The sequence below is a fragment of the Synchiropus splendidus genome, chromosome 10, assembly GCF_027744825.2.
Source record: "Synchiropus splendidus isolate RoL2022-P1 chromosome 10, RoL_Sspl_1.0, whole genome shotgun sequence".
Taxonomy (NCBI): Eukaryota; Metazoa; Chordata; class Actinopteri; order Syngnathiformes; family Callionymidae; genus Synchiropus; species Synchiropus splendidus.
The window spans coordinates 12430613-12453361 of NC_071343.1; the positions used below are offsets into that span (position 1 = coordinate 12430613).

Consider the following 22749-nt stretch of genomic DNA (forward strand, 5'->3'; position numbering starts at 1 on the left):
CTCCACGGCGAGCTTTGAAATTCAAATTAATTGTTCCATGACATTCCGGCAGCTAGTAGCCGAGATCCATTTGTGACATTCAAAAACACGTTAGCCTTGGAAGACGCTGCCAAGAGAGCGAGTGGTTTCCAGAGGAGAAGATGGGCAATGGTGCGCACAAAATTGGGACTTCATGCTCCAGTGTCATCTCAGTGATATGATGCTGGCAAAGGACAGGGATTGAACAAAATGAAGTTTGAAGATTTCCATTCATTCCTCTTTGCTTCCCTTTGCTTTGTTTGGAATGTAGTCTTCTTCTTCTTTTGGCTTCTCCCTTCAGGGGTCACCACAGCAGATCATCTTCCTCCATCTTCCTCTTCTCTCAAACCTACAAACCTCATGTCCTCCTTCACCACCTCCATCAATCTCCTCTTTGGCCTTCCTCTCCACCTTCTGCCTGGCAGTTCCAACCTCAACATCTTCCTACCAATGTACTGGCTCTCTCTCCTCTGTACATGTCCAAACCATCTCCATCTAGCCTCACTGACTTTGTCTCCTAAACACCTGACCACATGTGCTGTCCCTCTGATCTACTGCTTCCTGATCCTATCCATCCTGCTCACTCCCAGAGAGAAGCTCAGCATCTTCATCTCTGCTACCTCCAGCTCTGCCTCCTGTCTTTTCCTCAGTGCCACTGTTTCCAAACCATACAACATTGTAATGTATTGTATTGTTGTTTGGAATGTAGAGTATCAATATTAATATAGAAAAACAGGTTTAGGCTGGGCTGCCCTGCTTGTCAACAAGGACAAGGATGTCTGGCCTACACTGTCTAACACATTTACTGAGGACTTGGAAAACTTTTTCAAATTTTTGACTGGAAACCCAAGGAATGAAAATGCATGACCCACATTGTCCACGTGCCAATGACAGTGTGTCACCACAGGTAAAGGAGATCTGATCGGCTCGGACTCTCTCACGAAGGAGCAGGTGATCAAGACCAACGCCAACGTCAAGGCTCTGACATACTGTGACCTGCAGTACATCAGCCTGAAGGGCCTTCGTGAGGTGCTGCGCCTGTACCCCGAGTACGCCCAGAAGTTCATCAGTGAGATCCAGCACGACCTCACGTACAACCTGAGGGACGGCCACGGAGCGGACGTGAGTGAGCACCCTCTCACACACACACACACGGTCATGTTTTTATACAATGTAGGGACTTTTCGTTGACTTTCGTGCTTTCGCCAGTCTCTCACCGAGACCTCACCACCCGAAATAAATGGCTAACCTTAACCAGGATCTAAGCCAAACTTATGACCCAGTTAGTTTGAAGTTTTAATCCTCAAGTTGGGGCCAGCCAAATGTCCCTACAAAGTCAGATGGGCCTCACAAGGATAGTGTTATGTCAAGAATTGGTAGGATAAATAAGCCCACAAACGCACACACACACATTTGTATTGGTATCCTTTGGGACATTGTGAGGTATCTCATTTCCTTAACCCTTTCCCCAGCCTCTCACCCTAAACCTAGTCATCCAAAACAAATGACTAGCCTTAACCAGGACTCTTAACCAAACCTACACCCAACTGTAATGACCCAGTTGTTTTGACATCTTTATCCCCATTGGTCCAGCCAATGGTCCCCACAAAGGCATAAGATCCTCACAAGGCTAAACAAGTAAATACACCCGTCTGTACTTCTATTATTGTGAGGTCCGCTCATTGACATCATGCTTTCCCCAGCTTTTCATCCTTAACATAACCATCCAAAAAAGCCTTTTTCACCTGAACCAGGACTGTGAACCAAACGTAAATCCAATTATAATGACCAAGTTATTTTGACGTCTTCATCCCAAAATGAGGCTTGGAATTGTGGGGTCCAGCTAAATGGTCCCCACATTGGCACAAGAAAAGAAAAGTGTTTTGTCAAGAATTGGTCCCACAAAAGTGAGGATCAACCAGACACACGCACACGTGTTCTTTGAACTAGCTTGTCCTAAAATGATCCTGAGTGCTGAGCTTCAACCTTACTGTGTGCAATACTAAATTCCTGGTTGCATTCTGTGACAGGGAACAGCACGAGTGACAACCCAGGAGCCTTGAATTTAAGTTTCCACTAAATGACACCGCAGGATAAACATCGGCCTGTATAAATGCCACGCAATAGTGTGTAAACACAACGGCAGTGTTTGTGAATAGAAAAGTAATACGCCCGAGCGGTGTTTATAAATGCACATCAGAATCAGCAGACCGGCCTCATCACTTCAGCAGCAGCCTTGAACGTCGAATCCATATTTAAACAGTGCAGATTTGTAGTCTGCGCGTCTAAAAGCAAAACAGTATGACCTCTTCCCATCACATTTCATATTCACATACAAGACCATTTGACAAGGTTCGCCTTGAGCAGGCTTCTTGCATTCCATTAAGCACACAAACACGGCGCCCGTGTCTGTGGCTGGTGCAGCGGCAGCGTGAGAGAAGCGCGGGGACAAGAATAGCTCAGTGCTGCTGTTTGAAGCCGTCCCGTTACTAAAAATAGAGCAGGGGGGAAGCACGGCTCTCCCTCGCTGGATGTGTCCCCTGCAGCTGCTGCTAAGATTGGATCCTGCTCGATATAAATAACCCAGCCAGCTGAGAAGAAGCACGAGAGCAAGGCGCAGGGAAGACAGAGGGAGGCGGGGGCTGTGCGTCTGCCTGTGTGTGTGTGTGTGAAGCTGGGAGGGGGGACTTTGCCATCTAATTTTCTTCTCTTTCTTAATCCCTCCTTTCCCACTGCAGTGCTTTGTCTCTGCGGGGCAGCATGCAATTACTGCAGAGTGTGAGCACACTGCAAATGTGTCCATACATCAGTGTGTCTCTGGAGTGCTGCATGCTCACACATGCACCAGCCGCCTTTGTCCATCTCTGAGGTCTGCGAACGTCCACCACGGTGACGCATGCAAATCCCTTCAGTAGAAAGAGAGTGTGGGCCAGCAGTGGGATGCACCTGCAAGTGCACGCACACAAGCTCCACCACCAGATGAATGGAAGTTTGGGAGCAACCTAGGAGGAAATCTGATAAATACTTGATCAAGCCAATGTTCTAAAAGTAACACATCAATCCATTTTCCTCAGCAACTGTGATGGTGTAATCTCACTCTTGTGTTGTGTAAATCGATTGGATTAGAGCAAAGAAGTTTTCAACATTCTTACACTGGTCTTCTTCTTCAGCACCACCTCGTCCTGTGTTTTCTATCCTTTCCATCCACACCTTTCCTCTTCATATCCGCCTTTATCTCAGCCATGAACCTAAATGGTCATCTTCCTCACCTTCTTTCAGTCTGGTGCCTCCATTTCTAATGTTCTGTCCTACATGACCTCCGTCCCTCTTCTCCACACGTCCGCTTCTCTCCAAAACTTATCTAATTCATTTGAGGTTTTAAAACAACTCAATCACAATATCTGAGACAGCAGTGATCATATTCTGCACAGTACGCTCCAGTGAGTGAACCCAGTTCTGCATAAAGTGCACACAACATAGTGTTTCTACTTCCGTGTAATGTGCTACACTGAATAAGTAGACCCAACAGCTGTGAACAATGTCTTATGTTTCATGAATATAGCTGATTGTTCCAACCTCAATATGATAGAAAAGCAACAGAGCAGAGAAATGTTATTGTTCCAATACTTTTTTTGTTGAGCTTTTATCAATCTCTTCGCATATGGATTTCAAATGGAAACTCCGCGATCAAATCTAGGGAAGCTGGAACATGGCAAAGCCATGGCCTACAGCACCGGACCATGGACAGGTTTAGAATGAAATCATTCTGTCTTGGTGGCTCAGGGGACCAGACCCAAGTGCTATATCGTGCCGGACAACAGAAGACTCGAACACAGGAAAGTAAGGAATACAATGTTTTAATATACAATTAGCAAAAATCAAACAAGAACAATGATCGAGGAAACAAGGTTGGCGCCACCAAAACCCGTAGCAAGGAGACGAGCACGCAGAGGGAAAAAAAAACCTGAAAACAGACGAGTCAAAGTCAAAGGTAAAGAAAAGGAAAGAACAAAAACACACATGGTAAAACTCACAAGGCCCAAAGAACAGAAAGGTCGAGGTGGTGGACATGGACGCACGCAATAGACAAAGCAAAGTGTGAGTAAACAAACACTCACCTGAGGAACACAGCAAAATAAAAACTCAAAAAACAAATAATAAATTAAGAAGGCGACAGAAAACTATCATGCATGCACAATCCAAATACTATCGCTCAACACAGGAACAATAACACAAGAGGGAGAACGTCACTGGAAGAAGCGAAGCAACAATCTGGCACAGTAGACTGGAAGAAGGGAAGGTTGATCCAGGGAATTGCTCCCAGCTGTGTGCCTCCAACACTGGGGGAAGGGCAACACACATAAGACAGGAAACAGAAAAACAAGAACCAGGGAACTACAAAATAAAAGCACTGACACGGAGAATGACACGTTCATTCATTGGAGGACCAGAACACTAGGTGGAAAGCCTGTAAATATGAATCAAAAAGTCAAATATTAGTACCTTCTCAAGAAAACTCTTGACTCAAAAGAGCTGCTGCACTTTCCCTGATTTGAATCGCATTGTGTTTTACACCACAGCTCTACTGGACCCTTGCCTCGAGCTATCAATAGTGTGTCTCAACTTCTGTGTTGCAACTACAGTCACAGTCAGTAGATGAATGAAGTCGATTGCAAGATTTTTGCAGAGATTTGAAGCTTCAAACATTCGGTGTTTGTCAGCACTCAGAGCCTGACACGAGGAAAGCGTGTCAGGACATCTCTACACGGCCGTCTTTACAGGTGCAGGGGCATCCAGTGACTCCCTGATCCCCGTATACATCCAGACCTCATCACACAAACTTCTGTTCCACCCACGCGCTCAGACGAGAACACGCAGACATGTGGCAAGTGCACACTTATCACACCCCCGCATCGCGGAGAGCTCCTCGCATGTCTCTGGAGCTGTGAGCTAAGATTAGAACAAGAGGGCTAAAAATACACCACGGTGCCACACGTGGGGGAGGAATGTGTGTGTGCTGGGGTGTGTGAGGGCAGGGAAGATGGGGGGGTGATGAGGAGAATGCTGAGCAGGCAGAGATCGTGGTAGTGAAGCGGGATGATATGTAAAAGACACACGAGAGGACGAGCCACATGATGAGATGAATACATTCATGAAATCTTAAGCCATTCATTTTGGCATTAAACCCAGGCGTCTATTGGTCTCAGTTTGTTAAACACCCCAAATGTTCGCTTTACTATCTCTTAGAACTGATGGGGTTTTAATGACCCTCCACACCAGCAGCCTGAGCCTTGCATAAATGACTCATTAAAACCAGATTATTCGCTTAAAAGTTGCTCAAACATGTAAGCTTCATTGAGAAGCAGCAGATTCATTCACTCTCGTATCTGGCCCCTTCGTGACCAGAATATTTCAGCGAGTTGTTTTCTTCTGGACATTTCAAGAAGGCTGTATCAACACTGCAAATCCCTTAAATTATTTAATCCGGGATGGAGCTGATGGGCAGCCTTTCTGCAGGGCATGTGTCTGAGTTGGTGCAGAAGTACGCTTCGGCACTGGAGGATCACTGTAGCATGACAAAACAGTTTCACACGTTTGTTTTTAGCATCAGCAATACAAAAAATTATTTAGTACATGAATATGTTCGCATTTTTAAGTTGTCCCAATGGGACTTACTGTCAAGTAGCAGAGACCTGTGTGAACTGTGGGCGCTTCAGAACTGGACCCGACAGCAGAGGAATAAATTACTGTCGAAGAATCAAGCTGCTCACAAAGATAGTATCCCCAGCTGCTTACTCCTCAGTAGCCCAGCTCACTGTGTGGACGTTCAGCCACGCTGATGCATCTCCAAACCTGGATGTTGCTCACTGTGCATCAAACATAATAGGCTGCAAGTGAGCATCTGGACTGGATTAAAACTGGATCGGCAGTTTAGGAGACGTTTATTGAGGAAGTATATCCAAAGATGTACTTTCAAGATTCAAAGATTCCATGCAATATTTACCTGAAAGTGTTTTCTTGTTTAGATAAAGGTGAGTGGAAGGAGACAAATAAGATTATCAGACTGCTTCAGTTGAAGTTCTATTGCAATGTAATGATTTCATGTAAACATCCTGATACCATCCGTCTATAGCTATTTGTGAGTCCACTTTTTTAATCTGTTTCTTAGCATCAAGACGGTTAGAGTGAACACACTGTTTAAATAATACATTATGATCATCGGCTTGCTTCAGATTAATAAATTATGAAACAATATTTAGAAGTTTAACGCAGCGTGATTTATCTTATTTACCGGCCCTGTTAGGGGAATAACGAAACAATCCTCTTATATTGTGATAAATGTCCTCTGAATCTGATCTAAATATTTAATCCCCGTTCTTCGAACTTCCTGTGTCCATGCGCCACCCCCTGGCCTATTTACGCCACTACAGTTGTTTACCAATCGTTTCTGACCCCAGTTGTTCTGTAAACAGCAGCACCTGTTCTCTGCTGTCCTTCAGTGCGACTGGGAAAGCAACGGAGGGCTGGTGAAGAAGCTGGCTTCCATCCGTGAGGATGAAGAGGGCGATGAAGACCAGAACTCTGTGTCCCGCGCTCCTCGCTCGCCTCTGCGGCTCAGCCGGGGACTCAACTCACCTTTGAGGTCGCCTCTGATGCCCCCGAGGCCGTTCCGCCCCCCGTCCGACCACCCCCGGCCCACCACCCTGCAGATTCCTCTGGTCAGCTTCAGCAGCGTCTCTCCTGAACTCAGCCCCAGGTATCACACCTTCGCCCCACACCTTTCTTGCTAGATGGAGTGTGACCATTATGAGTGGAAATCACACAATGAGAGCCTGAAGTTATTCCTGCAGCTGCAGTCCACGACGCAGCAGAGGTGTCTCGCTGCCATGGCAACCGCTTGCTAGGTGCTGTTGGAAAGTATCAAGTTTTTCCCACTGCAGTGTGATGAAGGGTTCTGGAAATATAACCTGCTCCATTGGCTGCTCAGGAAAACCCAAACAATAACTCTGGATTCTTGTTTTAAAGCGACCAGTGATGTCATAATACGTTTTTATATCACCTTATTTAAACTAAAGCTCTTTTAATGTCTTGGAAATATTTGTATAAGAATTTCAATTTCATAAGAATTTCAAGTCCATTCAGAGTAGTGGAAACCCTGGCCATTGTGTAGTGAAAAACCTCCCTGAACAAAAGCAAACAGATGCTTTTGTTTGCTTTTGTTCAGGGATTCCTCCATGTTTGTTGTTGTTGTTATCATCCTAGCTGCCACGTGTCTTGTGCATCAGTGTGGTCCAGGAACTCCTGCACTTACAAAGGTTCCCTGTTGTCTGGAGAGCAAACTGTTAAATTAAATTAAATTAAATTAAATTAAATTAAATTAAATTAAATTAAATTAAATTAAATTAAATTAAATTAAATTAAATGTTTAAGTCACACCACTAGTCATAATGTTACAGCTGATTCCCTCGCTTCTGTTCCCTGCAAAGGTTTGTGGACGGGAACGAAGCGGAGAGCAACTCCTCACACAAATTTGAGTTCAGTCCCAGTGTGTCACCTGCAGCGCCCCCATCTCCATACCCAGGTAACACACATCCACTTGGCCGTCCCACGACCCAGATTGTTACGTGATGTGTTTGTGTGCAGGCCTCCGGGAGTCGACGGAGATCAAGCAGAGCGTGTCCAAACTGACTGAGGAGGTGAGTTCTCACTTCTGTTGCCACATGGTTTGTCAGCACAAAAGTGTGGTGGCTTCATGTCACAACTTCTTCAGAGGGTGAGAAATCAATACTAACAGTCCAGGAAACAAGCGATGTCTCTTATTGAGTGTGTAGAGAGGGGACATCTGTGAGTCAGAGCTTCAACCAGTTCGCCACTTGCATCATAAACATAACATGTGAAGAGTCTTTGGCAATATTCATCTGTTATGAGCTGCGTGTGAAAGGTCAGAGGTGGGTAGATGCCCTCCTGGCTTGGTGTGGGTCGGACAAACTTACACAGATAAATCTGTGACAGCAATGTTTCTGCCTTGACATGTGGTCCACATGTGGATACGACGATCCTACAGAGCGAGTGTTGACAGGTGTGTGGTGGAATTTCTCTGTCTTCAGATGAACAGCCTCTCCAGCCAAGTCTCCAAACTCAGTCTGGAGCTGCAGGAAATGACCAACATGCTGAAGCCCCTCCTGCAGAGAGCCTCGCAGCCCTCCGTGATGCCAAATGTTGCCCCCAGCACTGTCGCGAACGTGGCCCCCACCCCTCCCTGCCCGCCCCTCCAGAGACCTGACAACCATTCATTGTTGGACAGTGGAGACATGGAGGGTGTGGATCTGCCAGGATGCCTTCAGCCGACGCTTCATACACCAAAAAGGCCTCGTTCACCCCCGACAATGTCACTGCAGGGTCTTTCTACGGCCCCTGCTGGTGACCTGAAGGACCCTGTGGGTCGCCTCCGCACTTCCACAAGTAGCAGCATATTCATGTCCTCACTGCAGGAGCAGCCTCCTCTGGTCTCCAACACTCCCTCGCCATCGCTGTCCTTCTCCATGTCTCTGTCCTCCTCCCAGTCTCTGTCCCCCTGTCAGGGCCCTCACCCCTCACGGCTGGACAGCGGCTCCAGCAGGGGCCTCCTCCCCCCACCGCCCTCCCAGGACACTCCTCCTCGGTTCTCCCACTGCTCAGCACCCTCATCGCTGACATCATCACCCGGAGACCCTCGCCTGAGGCCTTCTTCTTCTTCTTTATCCCCGAATTTCCACCACCTTCCCTCCATCCACTCTCTGCCCACCATTCTAGACTCCACCAGTCGGACTTCCACACAGCACCAGAGGCCAGCCAGAGCGGCGTCTCAACCCCAGGAGATGGAGATGCAGCAGTGGGGTGCTGAGATAGGGGGAGGGATATCGTCCACAGAGCACATCAGCTTCATCGACGAGGACGAGCCAGGAGCATGAACTGGAGTAGCAGAGATCACCTGGCGGCAGGCGGGTTGGTCGCACACGTGAAGGGTCAAACAACAAACAGCACAACTTGTCTTACAGAGACTCAAGTGTAGCATCACAGTTTCTCAGCTCAACACGTGTCACTGGAGGACAGTTGACATGGAGGAGGAAGTGAGAATGAGATCTGTAGTGCTTTCCTCAGACATCCAAACGGCAGAGGTTGAGAAGAATATTGGAAAAAAAAACATGGAAAGAATCCGTTTGATCAAACACTTCTGCAATATTTCACCAAAATTATAGACTCCTCTTCAGACATTTGTTACTTCTTGAGTGCGATTACGGTCAAGCGCCATAATCTGTCATTTTATCCCATAAATCTTCGATTCTCACTGTCCCCCCGGCCACTCCAGAAGGGTTTATGGTTCTGTTTAGGTCCCACATCTGCAGGTTATTCATAAAATGCTGCGGCAAACACTCTTCTGGGACAGTCCTCAGCTCCTCTGCAGCAAGTCTGCCCTTCAAAATAAAAGCAGTGAGCTCTCCTCACAACTGACTCTTGCATGGGTTGAAGCCTGATGCAGTCGAGCTGTCGATGTTACAGACCTCATTTTGAAGTGACAGATAGGAGTCAATGGTGAGTGGAATTTAAAGGCTGAAGCAAGACATCCAGCTCCTAACCACAGCGGAATAAAACATTGTTGAGCTTGTCAGCTCACTGAACTTGACGTCCTGAGTTAGCTTCAGCGGCTGCAGTGCAGTAGTGTGTTCTAGCAAGACAAAATTATACCTATCAAATGTCCATTTTAATAACGCTACAAGAGTGATGGAGTCACTGGTTTGGAGCATTTGAGAAGTGCCCTGACAACACTGACCCTGAAGTGCTTGTCGCTCAGGATCAAATAAATCTGGCATTTAAGTATGGAGGCGGAAGCTACAGTGAATGTCAACAGCATGATTCAGAATTTCTTGTCCATGTGGTGACATTTCTATACTCAATTATTATTTGGTATAAGAGGACAAAAACTTTCTGAATATAATCGGCGACAAACCTGGCTTCAGATGAATAAAGATTTCGGCGTCTTGTGTTGTCCTCTGACAGCTTCCTGCTGCCTCACACTCGGAATGTAACTCCTCCTTGCTCCAGTCCCTCCAGACTAAATGTGTGAATCACCCTCGCACCTCGCTATCTGTCTGTTGAGTCTGAATATTCACACCAACACTACAATGTTTTCAATCATCCACCAGAGAGTCATGATAAAGGTTGTAGGTGGCTGGACATCCACACATTCAGAGCCCAGATATGTGTATCTAGAACCTGAAAATGTTCGTCTTTTTTCTTTTACAAACTCCCAACTAGAGCCCTTAGTGTTTGGATCAGATCATTCCTTTATCCTCACACATGCTGAGGGCTGCGAGCTGTGCACCTACACACTGAAAGGCTAAACTCTGTAAGCATCCTCCCCGCCTGATCTGTTGGGTTTGTGTCTTCATTTATGATTCTCAGAGGTGCATTTTACTACTGCATGCTCAACCTAAATGCTCAGCTATGAATAAGACCCATATGAAATGAATCTAAAAATTCAGTCTCGATCTGCTAGTGTGTATTTAACATACAGTTTCTTCATCCTCCAACGCTTGTCTGATTCTCAAAAAGTTATGACCAGTTTTACTGGATGAATGAGTCGACCGAGTCTCAAATAAATCTCAAGTTTACAGCGCACAATGGTGTAATCTGATCTTTTTAAACCCAAAGATTATGCTAAATATGAACATGAAAATTCAGCATTTTCACTTTAAATTTCAACTGAAGTCAACATGATTCTGAAAGGTGTACATTTGAGAATCAGGACACGATGTTGAGGATGAAGAGGTGATCAGGATGGATGCTGTTCTAATCCAGATATTAAGGTGGTGCAGCCGCACACAGCCCCATTGTTGTCACTCCTGAGCTTTAGCCATCCAGCCATTCGTGCCTTCTCCACGTAAACACGCCGCTTGCCTCTGAGGTCGGCATTTGAACCCACATTGACAAAGAAAAGCCATCTGACTCACCTGCGGAAACACGTGCACCTTTATTTACAAGTTTATTTATTTATTTATGAAGCATTTTATTTATATATTTTGATCGAACTGAAGGTTTGTGCACCTTGGCATGCGAGAAGGGAGAGTCGTCTTCAGAGTCTGGGACAAGAGATATCTGCTCGTTTTGTTATGTAGCATTCACAAACTTCATTTCTTGACAAGGCAACCACGACTCCCCAGCAGGTCCAGCTCGTGTGTAAAGAACAGAACCATGTTGCTTGTAATATATACGTCAGATTTCTGTTCTCTATTTTCTGTATGGAGAGTCACACGCTGACACGCGGCTCTGATCTGGTTTTGGGGGGGTGAATGAGGGGAGGGAGGAGGGAGGGGGGGTGACGGGGGGATTTGAATATGAAATGCATGTCACAGCTTTTTTGCATGATGAATGTGCCTGCTATTGAGCTGCTGAGGTCAGAGGATGAACTGCCCGCCCTGGACCGAGGGTCTCCGGGGCGTCAGATGTATTTTATTAACGACTGCTGTTACATAAACTTTACCAAGGAGACCAACTTTCAACAATAAAGAGGTGTTGTTTTTTACCTTGCCTCCTGCTGGTTTTTTGGGTGTGTTTTTCAGCATTACCAGATCCGACATTCCCACGTTCCGCACCATGATACCTTGGAACCGTCTGAATTATTTGACCCCATACTACACCACCACTGAGATCCAAGTGGAATATTTTGGATAACAGCTCCTACTCCATCAAAACATTGGAAACGTGAACACATTGTTTTCCTTGATTCATATTTATTTGATGAGCGCTCTACAGTCGCCAGATGTCATGTCGGTCTATTACCTGTGGGGGACGCGCAGCTTCAGCGACATGAAATACCAAGAGTGAGGAATGAGAAAATAAAAGTGGAAATACTCAAATTGTAAATAACAACGACAACAACTAGTTATAAGTGGAAATTAATACACAAGCTTTTATTTCTGTTTATTTATTATGTTTTTTTTATCCCCTCACATCGGCATAGTGATGTTTGATTCCACAGATTTCCCTTCCGATGCTATACTGAGCAATATTCAGGCTGGTATCGCCGATACCGATACCGATATGTATGTGACTACACCTAATCATAGCTTCCTTGAATACAAGGATGAGTTACTTGTTTATTTATTTATTTACACTAAAAAAAATAAAACATTCATTTTATAATGTCTTTAATTGTTAACAACCACTATAAATGTAATTCAACGTGCACACATTTTTTTGCTCAGAACCTCTCCTGCCTTTGAAAAGACTCTCTCTGCCGGTAGAGAAGTGGCAGTAATTCCCAGGTATCTCACTGAAAAACTAATCATGGGACTACGCAGCACTGAATACTTCTACTATCTAGAAACCATTATTATACTGGCAGTAAAATATGTATTCAAATAATGCCACAATGATTGCACTGTTAAATTAATGTAAATTATTAATTCAACGTATATGTATTAATTTAACAGTTTAAGTTTGATTGAAAATAATACAGTATTTGGTAGCTAAACTTGTGTTTTATTCATTTTTTCTAGTAGATTTTTCACATAGGCTGTTTTATTGTCATTGCACTGTATAGTTTAAATGATCTACTTTAAATGGTAATGGTGAAATGGTGTGGAATGGATGAGCGATACATACTATTACTTTATTATTACTATTATTTGTTATATCATTATGTATATTATTCACTGTTTCTACTCTTCTACACCAGTGTGTGGTGGTTCGGCGTAAAGTAGGACTTACGGGGAGAATATACGGGGAGTTTCATTCAAATGAACAGAAATAGTTTAGTGTATTTCCATTTGTATTTCTGCATTGACTTCCATTTATATGTCCACTTGCCATATTTCTACTTTTATTTGCTTATTTTGTTACCGCTGGTATTCCACAGGCGCTGCCACACGTCTCTTAATATGCAATCGTCTCGTGCCTTATTGAACCATCTGGGTGCACAGTTTGGAGGAGTCAAATTGGTTTTGTATGATTGTATTTTTGCGATATTGACATCAGATGTATTCATTTGAAATTGCTATTTATTGATGAAATACAGCCGTTTATAATAGTTTCCTTTAAGACAAAGTCACGCAGAAATATAAATTGCAAAACACTTAACTTGTTTTCAGATGTGTCAGATGTGTTTGCTGAACCATGCTTAGTTTCCTTGAGTTATATATTTTTAAGTTTAATAAATTATGATGGCTCATAAGGTGTTGGCCACTGTAGCTCGGCAGCTGTTTATATGTCTTTTTTTTCTCTATAAATGGAAACCTTTGCTTTAGTAGCTGACTTCTGTCCGACAACTCATAAAACTAGTGTTGAGTTTTGCATTTACGTAAATGTACGCTGCACCAGACGTGGTGGAAACTGTGACCCAGTATGACCCTTCTCTAGAGGCAAATGTCAGTGACTGGTGCTTGAGTACTGAACGTTTTGGCTGTAAGTTTAGTCAAAGACACATTCAATTTATATCATCTGTCACCAGCAAAAGGTTAATGTATTGTTTTCACTCTCAGTGTGTTTCATATTGAGTTTTCAACAGTATTGGTTTGTCAGTGATGGAAATGATCTCATTTTTTAGCCATCACTTCAGGTGTTCAGCACACGATACACACACTTTTAAGGTTGCCACACTCCTCTGGGATGTAGGGGCTGGGATTCAGCACGGGTTCAATTCCCAGTCTGGGCATTAAGTTGTAGTTCTGTTAAGGGTTCTTTATTGGACGAGGTGAGGAGGGCTTTTCTAGTTCAAACTGATTTTGTCATTCGGGGAATTCACACAACGAGAATGAGCCGATATCTCACACCTTCCAGGTTTGGTTCCCTACGTGATGATGGTGAACCCCAGTCACGCTAAAACAAGACACGACACAGTCTAACCTTCAGGTCTGCATAACTGTATTTTCAGTGATGACATTCGTTCCTATCAGAGCGTCGGGAAAGTCTGGAATTCTCGGGATCATCACAAACACGGACTACCTTTGTGGTTTGCCCACTTTTCCTGCATCATCTGCGAGAATTCCATTTGTCCCTTTTCAAACACACACCAAAGAGGGAGCACAGTTAAAATGTCTGGTGAGATTCTGCAATCCGGTGATCAGTGTGTCGAGTCAACAACTCGGGGTTAGATTTCCTATGGTTACAGGTATGATACAGTGCACGCAGAGGGTGGGAAAATGTGGGGAAGGATAAAAACAAACCAACTGGAGGGGGAGCAAGATTCCAAAAATATATATTTATACGTTTATCTTTATATATATATATATTTATATATTTACGAGGTATGTATCCACAAGAAGGAAAAAAACACTCCAAAGTGGGCAGTCTGTCCTAAACACGTCATTTGCAAAGCCTTCGGCAAAATTCATTTAAAAAAAGGGTCAGAAGCAGGAAACATTTCATGTCAGACGGTCCTGCTCTGGAGATTCTCCACCATCTTGGAGTCCAGTAGCACCAGAGCCAGGTGTGGTTCTGCAGTTCTAAAACAAAAAAAAAAAATCACTTCAAAAATAAACCGGCGTCATCGACCCTTGACAGCCGACGACTCGGAGGTCCGACGTGGCCCGGCTGGGTCGAGGTGAAGGTGTCTCAGTCAGTGTGACCACCACAGACGGCGTCCTTGCAAGGATTGCTGAGCAGACTGGCAGCGGAGAAACACTGCCTCCCGGGGGTCACGCAAGGTACTGCTGCATCGCCGTTTTCGCCCTGAGGAAGAACCAGCGGTTATTTCCCTCATTTCTGTATCAGATTACAGCGGCGCACCTCTCACTAAGGTTGGGGTCCGGCGACTGGGCGAGTTTGTGCAAAATGTCCACAAACCCCATCTCCCGGAGTTTGTCCTGGCGGTCCTGAGACCCTGGAACACCATTTCAACGTCACTTATTTATCAATCGCTTCTCACGTGGGAGTGAATGTAACTGATGCACTCAGGTTGATCTCACCATCTTCTTCGTTCCAGATCAGGTTGGAGATGCAGAGAGTCGCAGCCAGCAGCAGTTTCACATTCGAGTGTCCCTGCAGGGAGAGAAGCGAGTTGAACACACATACACGGAGGTGCTGCGGAGTGTGTGAGTTCAGCATACACACACAAAACGAGTTGGAACAGTGTCAGCAGCAAGTTCACACCTGACTGGTTTCGACTTGAAAACGTGAGGCAAACAACCTTTAGCCTTGCACAGCTCAAACTCACACCTCCTCCTTCACTCCCCAAGACCTGGACTAAGAGCAAGACACCGTACCAGGTAGTACTTGATTTTCTGGAGCATGTCGTCGTTGGTCATGATGAGATCTTTGGCCGTGTTTCCGTCCGCGATGTTGGCGAGGATGCACAGTGTCTGCAGCAGGAGAGACTTGATGAGCTTCAGATCTTCTAATAGTCATCATAAAATCGACATATAATACCAAACAAATTGATTTGATTCAGTCCATGCGAAGTCGTGCACTACTAAAAGAAGAAAGTCCCAGTGACCCGGGTTTGCCCGCGCGGTCTTCCCCACCTCACCTGCTCCTTCACCTCCACGCTGTGCTCTGCTTCCAAGATGAGGGTCACTGCCTGCATGATCTGCTTCCCGTGAGAACTCATGATCTGGTCGATGTGCTGCCGAGCAGAACAAGGCCGCATCAGTATTCAGTTCCAGGTTGTCGCTGCGTGTCCAGTGAGGGGCTGCATATTTATCAGTGGAGAATCTTCTGACCCTCACTGACTAGACCCTTGAAAACAGCCGACTCACACGGTCACCTCCATCACATCTCACAGCCTCCGGCTGAATCGGCATCAAACCCAGCAGCCCATTAGAATCGCACGCTTGAGTCCCGCTCTCTCAGCAGAACAAGGGAACTTTAACTGAATACAGAAACAACATTCAACTGTCTCTTATTCTCCAGGTCCTAACTTTCCCCGACATTACCAACATGTCAGAACACTAGAGAGAGATCAGCGGGTGAGATTACTGAAGCATTGTCCTGAAGTGGAGAGCTTACTGGAGCGCTGTCATGCTGTGGAAATGTTTTCAGCTCGAGATCCTGTGGTGGCACTTACTGGACGTGTGGAGAGCAGGTTTCGCAGCAAGCCAAGGGTCTTCATCAGCACATTAGTGTCAGAGTCCGACAGCAAACGGAACAGCTGTTCTGTCCCGAGACACTGAACAATCTCCACCTTCACCTTCTGGTCGGCCTGGAACGCCATGTTCTGTGCAGAGAGGACGCCGTGTTCACTCACAGCGCCTGAAACTCTGGGATGCTCTTCTCACCATCAGCGCCCAGATCCCATTGACCCTCAGCGCCGGACTCTCGCTCTGTGTTAAACTGCATAGTAACTCGATCACTCCGGACTCCAGGATGGGCTGCAGGAGAAAACGTGCTGCTGTGACACAAACTGGTTCCAAACTTGAACACGAGCCGGTGCGGTCGGACTGTTACCTCTTTGCTCGGTGAGAACTCCAGCAGCAGGTTGCATAGTGTGGACGAGGCCATGACCAGGACTTCATCCGGAGCATTCTGTAGCAGCTAAGTTCAGGAACAGAGAGGCTGTGGTCAAACCAGGCATCAGTGCTACACGTCTCCACAATGCTCTAAAGCAGGGATTCTTAACCTTTTTGATCTCGGGGCCCAACTTTCCCAGAGCAAATGGGTCCGGGGCCCATTCAGATAATAGAACTGACTCATGATTTCATTTGTGATCAATAACCATATTTAATCTACTTACACGTAAACAAACCGAAACCTTGTGTAATGACATGAAACCATGTGATTATCGCAAAGATATTTGTCATCGAAAAGTCCAACCAGCAGCAGAACGAAGTGTAAGTCATATACATCAAATTTACTAAAGAAAAATAGAAAAAAAAAAATACTCTTGAAGCAAACTGTTGAAAAAATTGAAAAAAAAAATGCTAGATAACATTCTGATTAAAATTAGGATAATAAAACAAAAGGAAATAAGGCATTATATTTTCAAAATAAACTCTAAATAAGTAAGTGTAAATGAACGTATCGCCATAACATTTTGAAATTAATTTTAAGGGGACCTCTAGGAGGCGCTCGCGGCCCAACCATGGGCCTCGGCTCTATGGTTGAGAATCACTGTTCTAAAGGATCCGACTGGACCTGCATTCAAAACCTTGGCTTGTTGAAGGAACACAGTGTTGTTTGTTTGGCAGGTCACTGACATAACTAGATCTGAAGAGCTTCACCAACCTTCATCAGAGGTTTCCAAACGGCGTGGTCATGGAAACTGGTCCTCAGTTGCTGCACCGACCGAGAGAGACTATGGAGACACCTGGAAGCGTGAGCACAAATCAGAAACGCTCATGTAGATCACTCATGCTTCACCTGGCAGCCGCTGTACCTGACTGCTGCCAGGCGGACTTTGATGCTGGACTCCGACAAGCCGCTGACTATCCTGTCCATCATGTTCTCCGTCTCCGTGATCTGGAATCAAACCGAGCGGGTCTCAGCAGCGCACAGGTGTGCAGTGAACACAACGCTGCAGGACTACACACCTTCTTGCGGATGTCCTCGTCGTTGGAGCCCAACGAGGCGTAAAGTTTGAAAGCAGCTTGTCTCAGTTCGTGAGCGTGTTTCAGGTCGTGATCCAGCTGAAGAAGAGGAGAGTGTCAGGAGTGAGGAGTTGGAATTCAACACATTAAAAGACTCAGATCTGTCTCAGTAAGTACAGCAGCAACAGATGAGAGCGAAGGTTTTTAGAGAAAAAAATGTTAGATAGATATAAAAAGTTAGATAAGATATAAGTCCTAACATCACAGCAGTTCATAAACAAAGCCTGCAGTGTGATGGGAGCACAGTAATACAAATGGCCCACCCTTGCCCACTGACGCACCCTCTTGATGTCAGTGATGGCTGAAACCGAGCTTGGGTACTTGAAGTAGTCTGCCAACATGGCCACCAGGTGGTCGGTGGTGCTGGCGATCCGCTGCAGCTCCACGTCTGGCTCCATCAGATAGGCTAGTGTCTCGGCGCCCTCCACCCGCTCCTCCAGCAGATGCTCTTTACTGCACATCCGCACGAGGCAGGGCAGCGTCTGACAGACAGAGGGAGAGGACCACCTTTAAATTCACAAAGCTCCACGTTCAGACATTTCCTCTCACTCTGAGCACGATGACCATTAAAGGCGTAGTTGCGGAGGGCTCACCTTCAGAACCACGCAGCTGTCGTCGGTGGGTATGGCACCGGCTCGACACATGTAGGTTAAACTGGGACAGGAGGAGGGAAAACGTCAGACGCGGCGAGCGTGAAGTGAAAGCTTGGCAGCTGGATTTACCATTTGGCTGCCGTGAGCTGCATTTCGATGGGTTGATCCCTTTGCATCATTCTGACAAAAACCTGAGAGAGCGGCTCGCCTTCCACGAGAACTGCAGGCCGACAAACACAAGTCGAGTAAAACAAATGCAGTCAGGACACAAACGTTCCCACTTCTGTTGAGTAGTGGAGCTGATTCAGAAGAACAGTTTTTGCATTATCCAAACGTCTTTTTTTTTAATCTTTGTCTGTCCATATGTCCTGCTATAAATGTTTGTTTTTGGGAAACATGTTGCCAAAGAGCTTCTCTGGGATGCAAGTGAGAGATTGTTATTCTTCAATTAAAGGTTACATTTTATTTTTTTATTTTTTAAAGACCCAGTGTTCTGACTAAAGAGGGAGTATTCTACATATATAAATGAAAAAAAAAAAAAAAGTAACAAGACACTCAAAAAAATAACAAAAAAGGGGCACTTCACACTTACACTAATAATAGGAATAATTCAGGATATATTTTTTTTATAAATAAAATGTAATTAAATTCAAGACATTTTCCAGGCACTAGGTGGCACTAATGTGTTTATTAGAAGGCTTAAGTTAAACTTAGAAGACTCACCATTCACCAGAGTCATGGAGACCTGAGTGTTCTCATACGCCAGGACTGAGAAACATTTTAACGCCTGCATCCGAACCTGGACAGGAAAGGAAGAGGAACCATCAAGGTCAGCTTGAGTCGTTCATGTCGGCTCCAAACACTTGCCTTATAGGAGGGCGAAACGAGAAGCGGGGAGATGTTCGGGATGGCGCCATGGTTATAAAGAACAGTTTGATGCTCCGGTGTCTGATGAAGAAACAAGTTTAGCTCACTGATATAGTCCTCGGCTGAGTGATTCAGCTGACAGTGAACGTGCAAAACATCATACCTTACAACAGTGAGAGAAGATCTGAGTGATGTACTCCTGAGTCCGGTGTGAGCGGCTCAGTAGAGACATGAGGTGAGGAATCACGGTGGGAACCTGAGAGCAAACCAAACTGTCACTGCCAGACACATTTTTTTTCTCACTGTGAGGCCTTTTATTGGAACTCCCAACACGTGGCTGGGTGTAATGTAAAACTAGAAATATACTAGTCATAACCCAAAAAAAGACTTTGACCCCGTTTTATAAACCTGACTGGGCTCATAATCTGAGCTATCATAATCCCAGAAGGACATGTGAAAAATGCTGAAATCACCCTATTGAGACACGGTAACTCTCCTTCAGGCCAACGACAAACGGTGCACTAAAGCAACGTTCCTCATCTCCAACACACCTGACCCCCACTTCCTCACCAAACCCACACTTCCATCACATCTCTGTGGTCCCACAATTACAACCTCTTTTCCATGCCATCTCTGACGTCCTCCTACCCAACTCACATTTAATACTCACTTCCTATTTTGGAACGCTATTGGGGAGCTTAGAGAAAATCAAAGATTAGGCAGAACTCTAAAAATATCATCATAGCATGTGGAGAAACAGCACAATGATCACCCCAGTCTGCTCCTTGTGATCAAAACCGAGGCACCTACTGTGTAAAGCAGCTGTACTGGTGTGACTGGACTGATGAAGACAGTTCTTAGACATCGCAGACAGGCTTCTATGAAAATAAGGTCGGGACACAAAAGACCTGCAGGAATATGAAAAGAATATGAAAGTTGTGCCCTCAATGGTGGTATACGTGAATAAATTTGGGTGCACTGACCCTGAAAAAGGGCAGGGATAATGTGACAGTCCACCAGGGACTTGATGTTGTTCTCAGTGCCCATGGCCAAGCTGCCCAGGACAACAGCACACTCTGTTCTCAGCTCCAGACTGGAAGAGCTCTGTTGAAGCAGGTACAGTAGCCTGGAGGCGGAAAGCAAAAGTCAGGTTTCAAGACTGAAATGTAATTTGTCTCACAGTGACCAAGAGTGCTCTCGAGGAGACTAGACAGGAGGAGGTGTGAGTACCAACCTTGGCACTGCTCCGAGGACGATCAAATTGGCTTTCTGCTTGTTATTTCCAATGACCGCATTCTTCATGTCACTGGAAAGACAAAGCTGGATGTAAGAAGATCACAAAAACCCACAATGCAGGGGAGACACACTCTGCCCCTAGGGTGAAAGCTATTTAGCTAGAACAGCACAATGTGCACAGAAGTCCTTTAAAGCGGCCAAAAGCTCATATATTAAGTGTTTTAAATGGCTGGGGATTTCATTTTTAATGATGTATTTTCTTGCTTTTTTCACTTGCTGCACAAGTGAGAGTGATATCACATGGCGGTGACAGTCTGCTGGTTGGGTAACAAGAGCTAAACGCTTCCAAGGTTAAAAATAAAGAGCAAAGTCACTGCAGCACAAATTGATGATTTTGTGACACAGTAAACAACATATCTGTTAACAGATTTGGGGCTGTCATCTGAGTATATTTTCAAGTATTCCAAGCATTCAATTAAAATCAAGCGGGAATGTTTTTTTTCTACCAAAACTGGTACGTAAAGGTGATCAAAAGGAGCATGAAATAACTTTAAACTGCAAATCAACTCGACGAATGCTAGGAATGGAATCAATAGTAAATATCTGCGAAGGTGCGGGAGCTTGAACCCGGCTTTGCACTAGTAATCTTTATCATTGTGTTATAAAAGTCTAACTCGTGCAAATATACATTTGACCGCAAGGAAAGAAGGACAATTTAAATAAACAAGTAACAAGTATAAACAGCATCACTCAAATAGAAAGTGCAACGGACAGCTTTATAGGACCAAATACAAGAGGAAAAGAAGTGATCCAAACTCACATGACTCCCTGCAACACTTTCTGTGGGTCGGGGTCGAACAATCTGTCCACATAATGACGACTAGTGGCAGTGACTTCCTGCAAGGAAACGAAAACAACAAGAGAAAGTTCACTCTCCTTGTTTGGACAATGTACCTGTTACAGAATCTGGTAATCTAATCCCATAATAAGTCAATTTAAGTATTAAAAGTTTAATGTCTATTGAATATGTTTACATTTTTTTTAATGGTGCCCAGTTTCCTCTACAGCCAGGCAAATCCTGGGGAAACACGGGGCAAGGAAAAAGCAAAGTTATGGCTTCACAGATAAGCTCCATAACTGTGAAATATAACAACTAAAATGATGGGTTCGCATGATTAGAAGCAAGTGAAACTGGCATGACCCATTGAGTAACAAAACTAGCTGATTATTGTGTGTAATACTGTAACCAAATGATAACCTTATGACTAGTCAGTCAAGACCATTGTTTTGCACATTACCCCGATTTAATCGATTCAAATACTCTTCAGAAGCTCCCACTGTGGCTTCACCAAGTATTGACTTCACGTTTATACAAACTTATCTGGAGTAAAGGACGTACAAAGATTGGAAATGATCAAGACAGTCAGGCCAAATAACACCGTGCTGCTCATTCAAACACATTGGATAAAATTGAATGGTGCCACTCTGCAGGGCTGCACCATCTAGCTAGGCTGGTCATACATTCAGCTAACGTTCACGCAAATGACTGCAAATGCTAAAGTGCAAACAAGTGTCTGTGTATTGTGAAAAACGCGATATTCGACTGAGCATCGTGGGGCGAAGGTGCTTCCATCACCGATAATGTACGCTTGTGAGACTACTCCAACTATTAGCACTTAGCTGCTAACTCATTCCGAGTGACACTGACAGCTACGTGATACACTTGGTTTGCTTCACCACGCACACCGGAGAGGCGAGCGGGAAATCCGTGAGCATGCAAAACAACCGGTGTGCCCGCTCCTCCGTACGACCCCGGTGTCCATAACAATCCACCACATGTTCTACGTAGACGGACCGTCTGTGAGCTACATGTTGCAACGACCTCATTACTTCTCAACTATTTATTTGGCATGAGTGATCGACTGAATTAAATACTCCCAGACCCGGTTACAATCGTGTGCAATTTGTAATAGTAGACGAAAGTAAGTTGCACTCACAGACAGCACACTAATGCGGAGAGGGGCCTCCAACAAACACGCCATCTCTCTTCCCCTGATTGAGCGCCCCAGCCGGCGCAGCGCTTCACAGTCACTCCGCCCCCCACAGCAGCTGCCAGCGTATTAATAGTGATTTAAATACGCTGTTGAATACAGCTAACGCTATGCCTTTGTTGTTGTTTAACAACCACATAGACAGCGGTGAAAATAAGAGCGCTAACTTATGCACACAGTGGATTTTGTCATTGAAGTAAATGCTGTTTATATATGTGACGTAGGCGGGTTCAGTATTATTAGATTCGACACACAGTTATACCGTGTACTCCGAAGTGAGAGTCACAATTTGAATCGCATGTCGTATTTATCTGCCATTGTTATTTACTTTAGAGTCTTTAAAGAGTCTTTAAAGATTCCTGCATTCTTGATCACTTGGAATTTTGAGCATGTCGTTGAATATTTAGCGTATTTGTTGTTATG

The 22749-nt window shown here is 44.9% G+C and overlaps 2 protein-coding genes across 4 annotated transcripts in view; one reads left to right on the forward strand and one right to left on the reverse strand.

Annotated features, from left to right (window-relative positions):
- Positions 1–11335, forward strand: part of kcnh3 (potassium voltage-gated channel, subfamily H (eag-related), member 3) — a 95996-nt gene extending 84661 nt beyond the window's left edge. For both annotated transcript variants that reach the window (XM_053876718.1, XM_053876719.1), the window contains exons 11-15: positions 926–1140; positions 6519–6775; positions 7506–7600; positions 7663–7715; positions 8127–11335. In XM_053876718.1, the coding sequence (XP_053732693.1) occupies positions 926–1140; positions 6519–6775; positions 7506–7600; positions 7663–7715; positions 8127–8969 (1463 nt within the window). In that variant the 3' untranslated portion in view covers positions 8970–11335. The remainder of the gene's footprint in view (positions 1–925; positions 1141–6518; positions 6776–7505; positions 7601–7662; positions 7716–8126) is intronic.
- A 2568-nt stretch (positions 11336–13903) lies between these two features.
- Positions 13904–22517, reverse strand: armc8 (armadillo repeat containing 8). 2 transcript variants are annotated; one of them, XM_053876984.1, is made up of 22 exons: positions 22273–22517; positions 21096–21172; positions 20274–20345; positions 20023–20165; positions 19850–19947; positions 19203–19295; positions 19040–19120; positions 18896–18971; positions 18302–18392; positions 18173–18233; positions 17861–18061; positions 17523–17618; positions 17369–17451; positions 17218–17299; positions 16441–16527; positions 16272–16364; positions 16061–16210; positions 15524–15619; positions 15261–15356; positions 14964–15036; positions 14785–14878; positions 13904–14727 (listed from the first exon to the last, which is right to left on the reverse strand). In XM_053876984.1, the coding sequence occupies exons 1-22, from the start codon at positions 22315–22317 to the stop codon at positions 14694–14696; spliced, it is 2022 nt and encodes a 673-aa protein (XP_053732959.1). In that variant the 5' UTR covers positions 22318–22517; the 3' UTR covers positions 13904–14693. The 2 variants fall into 2 exon arrangements, with proteins under 2 accessions (XP_053732959.1, XP_053732958.1); XM_053876983.1 differs by having other exon boundaries at positions 17843–18061.
- Between the last annotated feature and the right edge of the window lie 232 nt (positions 22518–22749).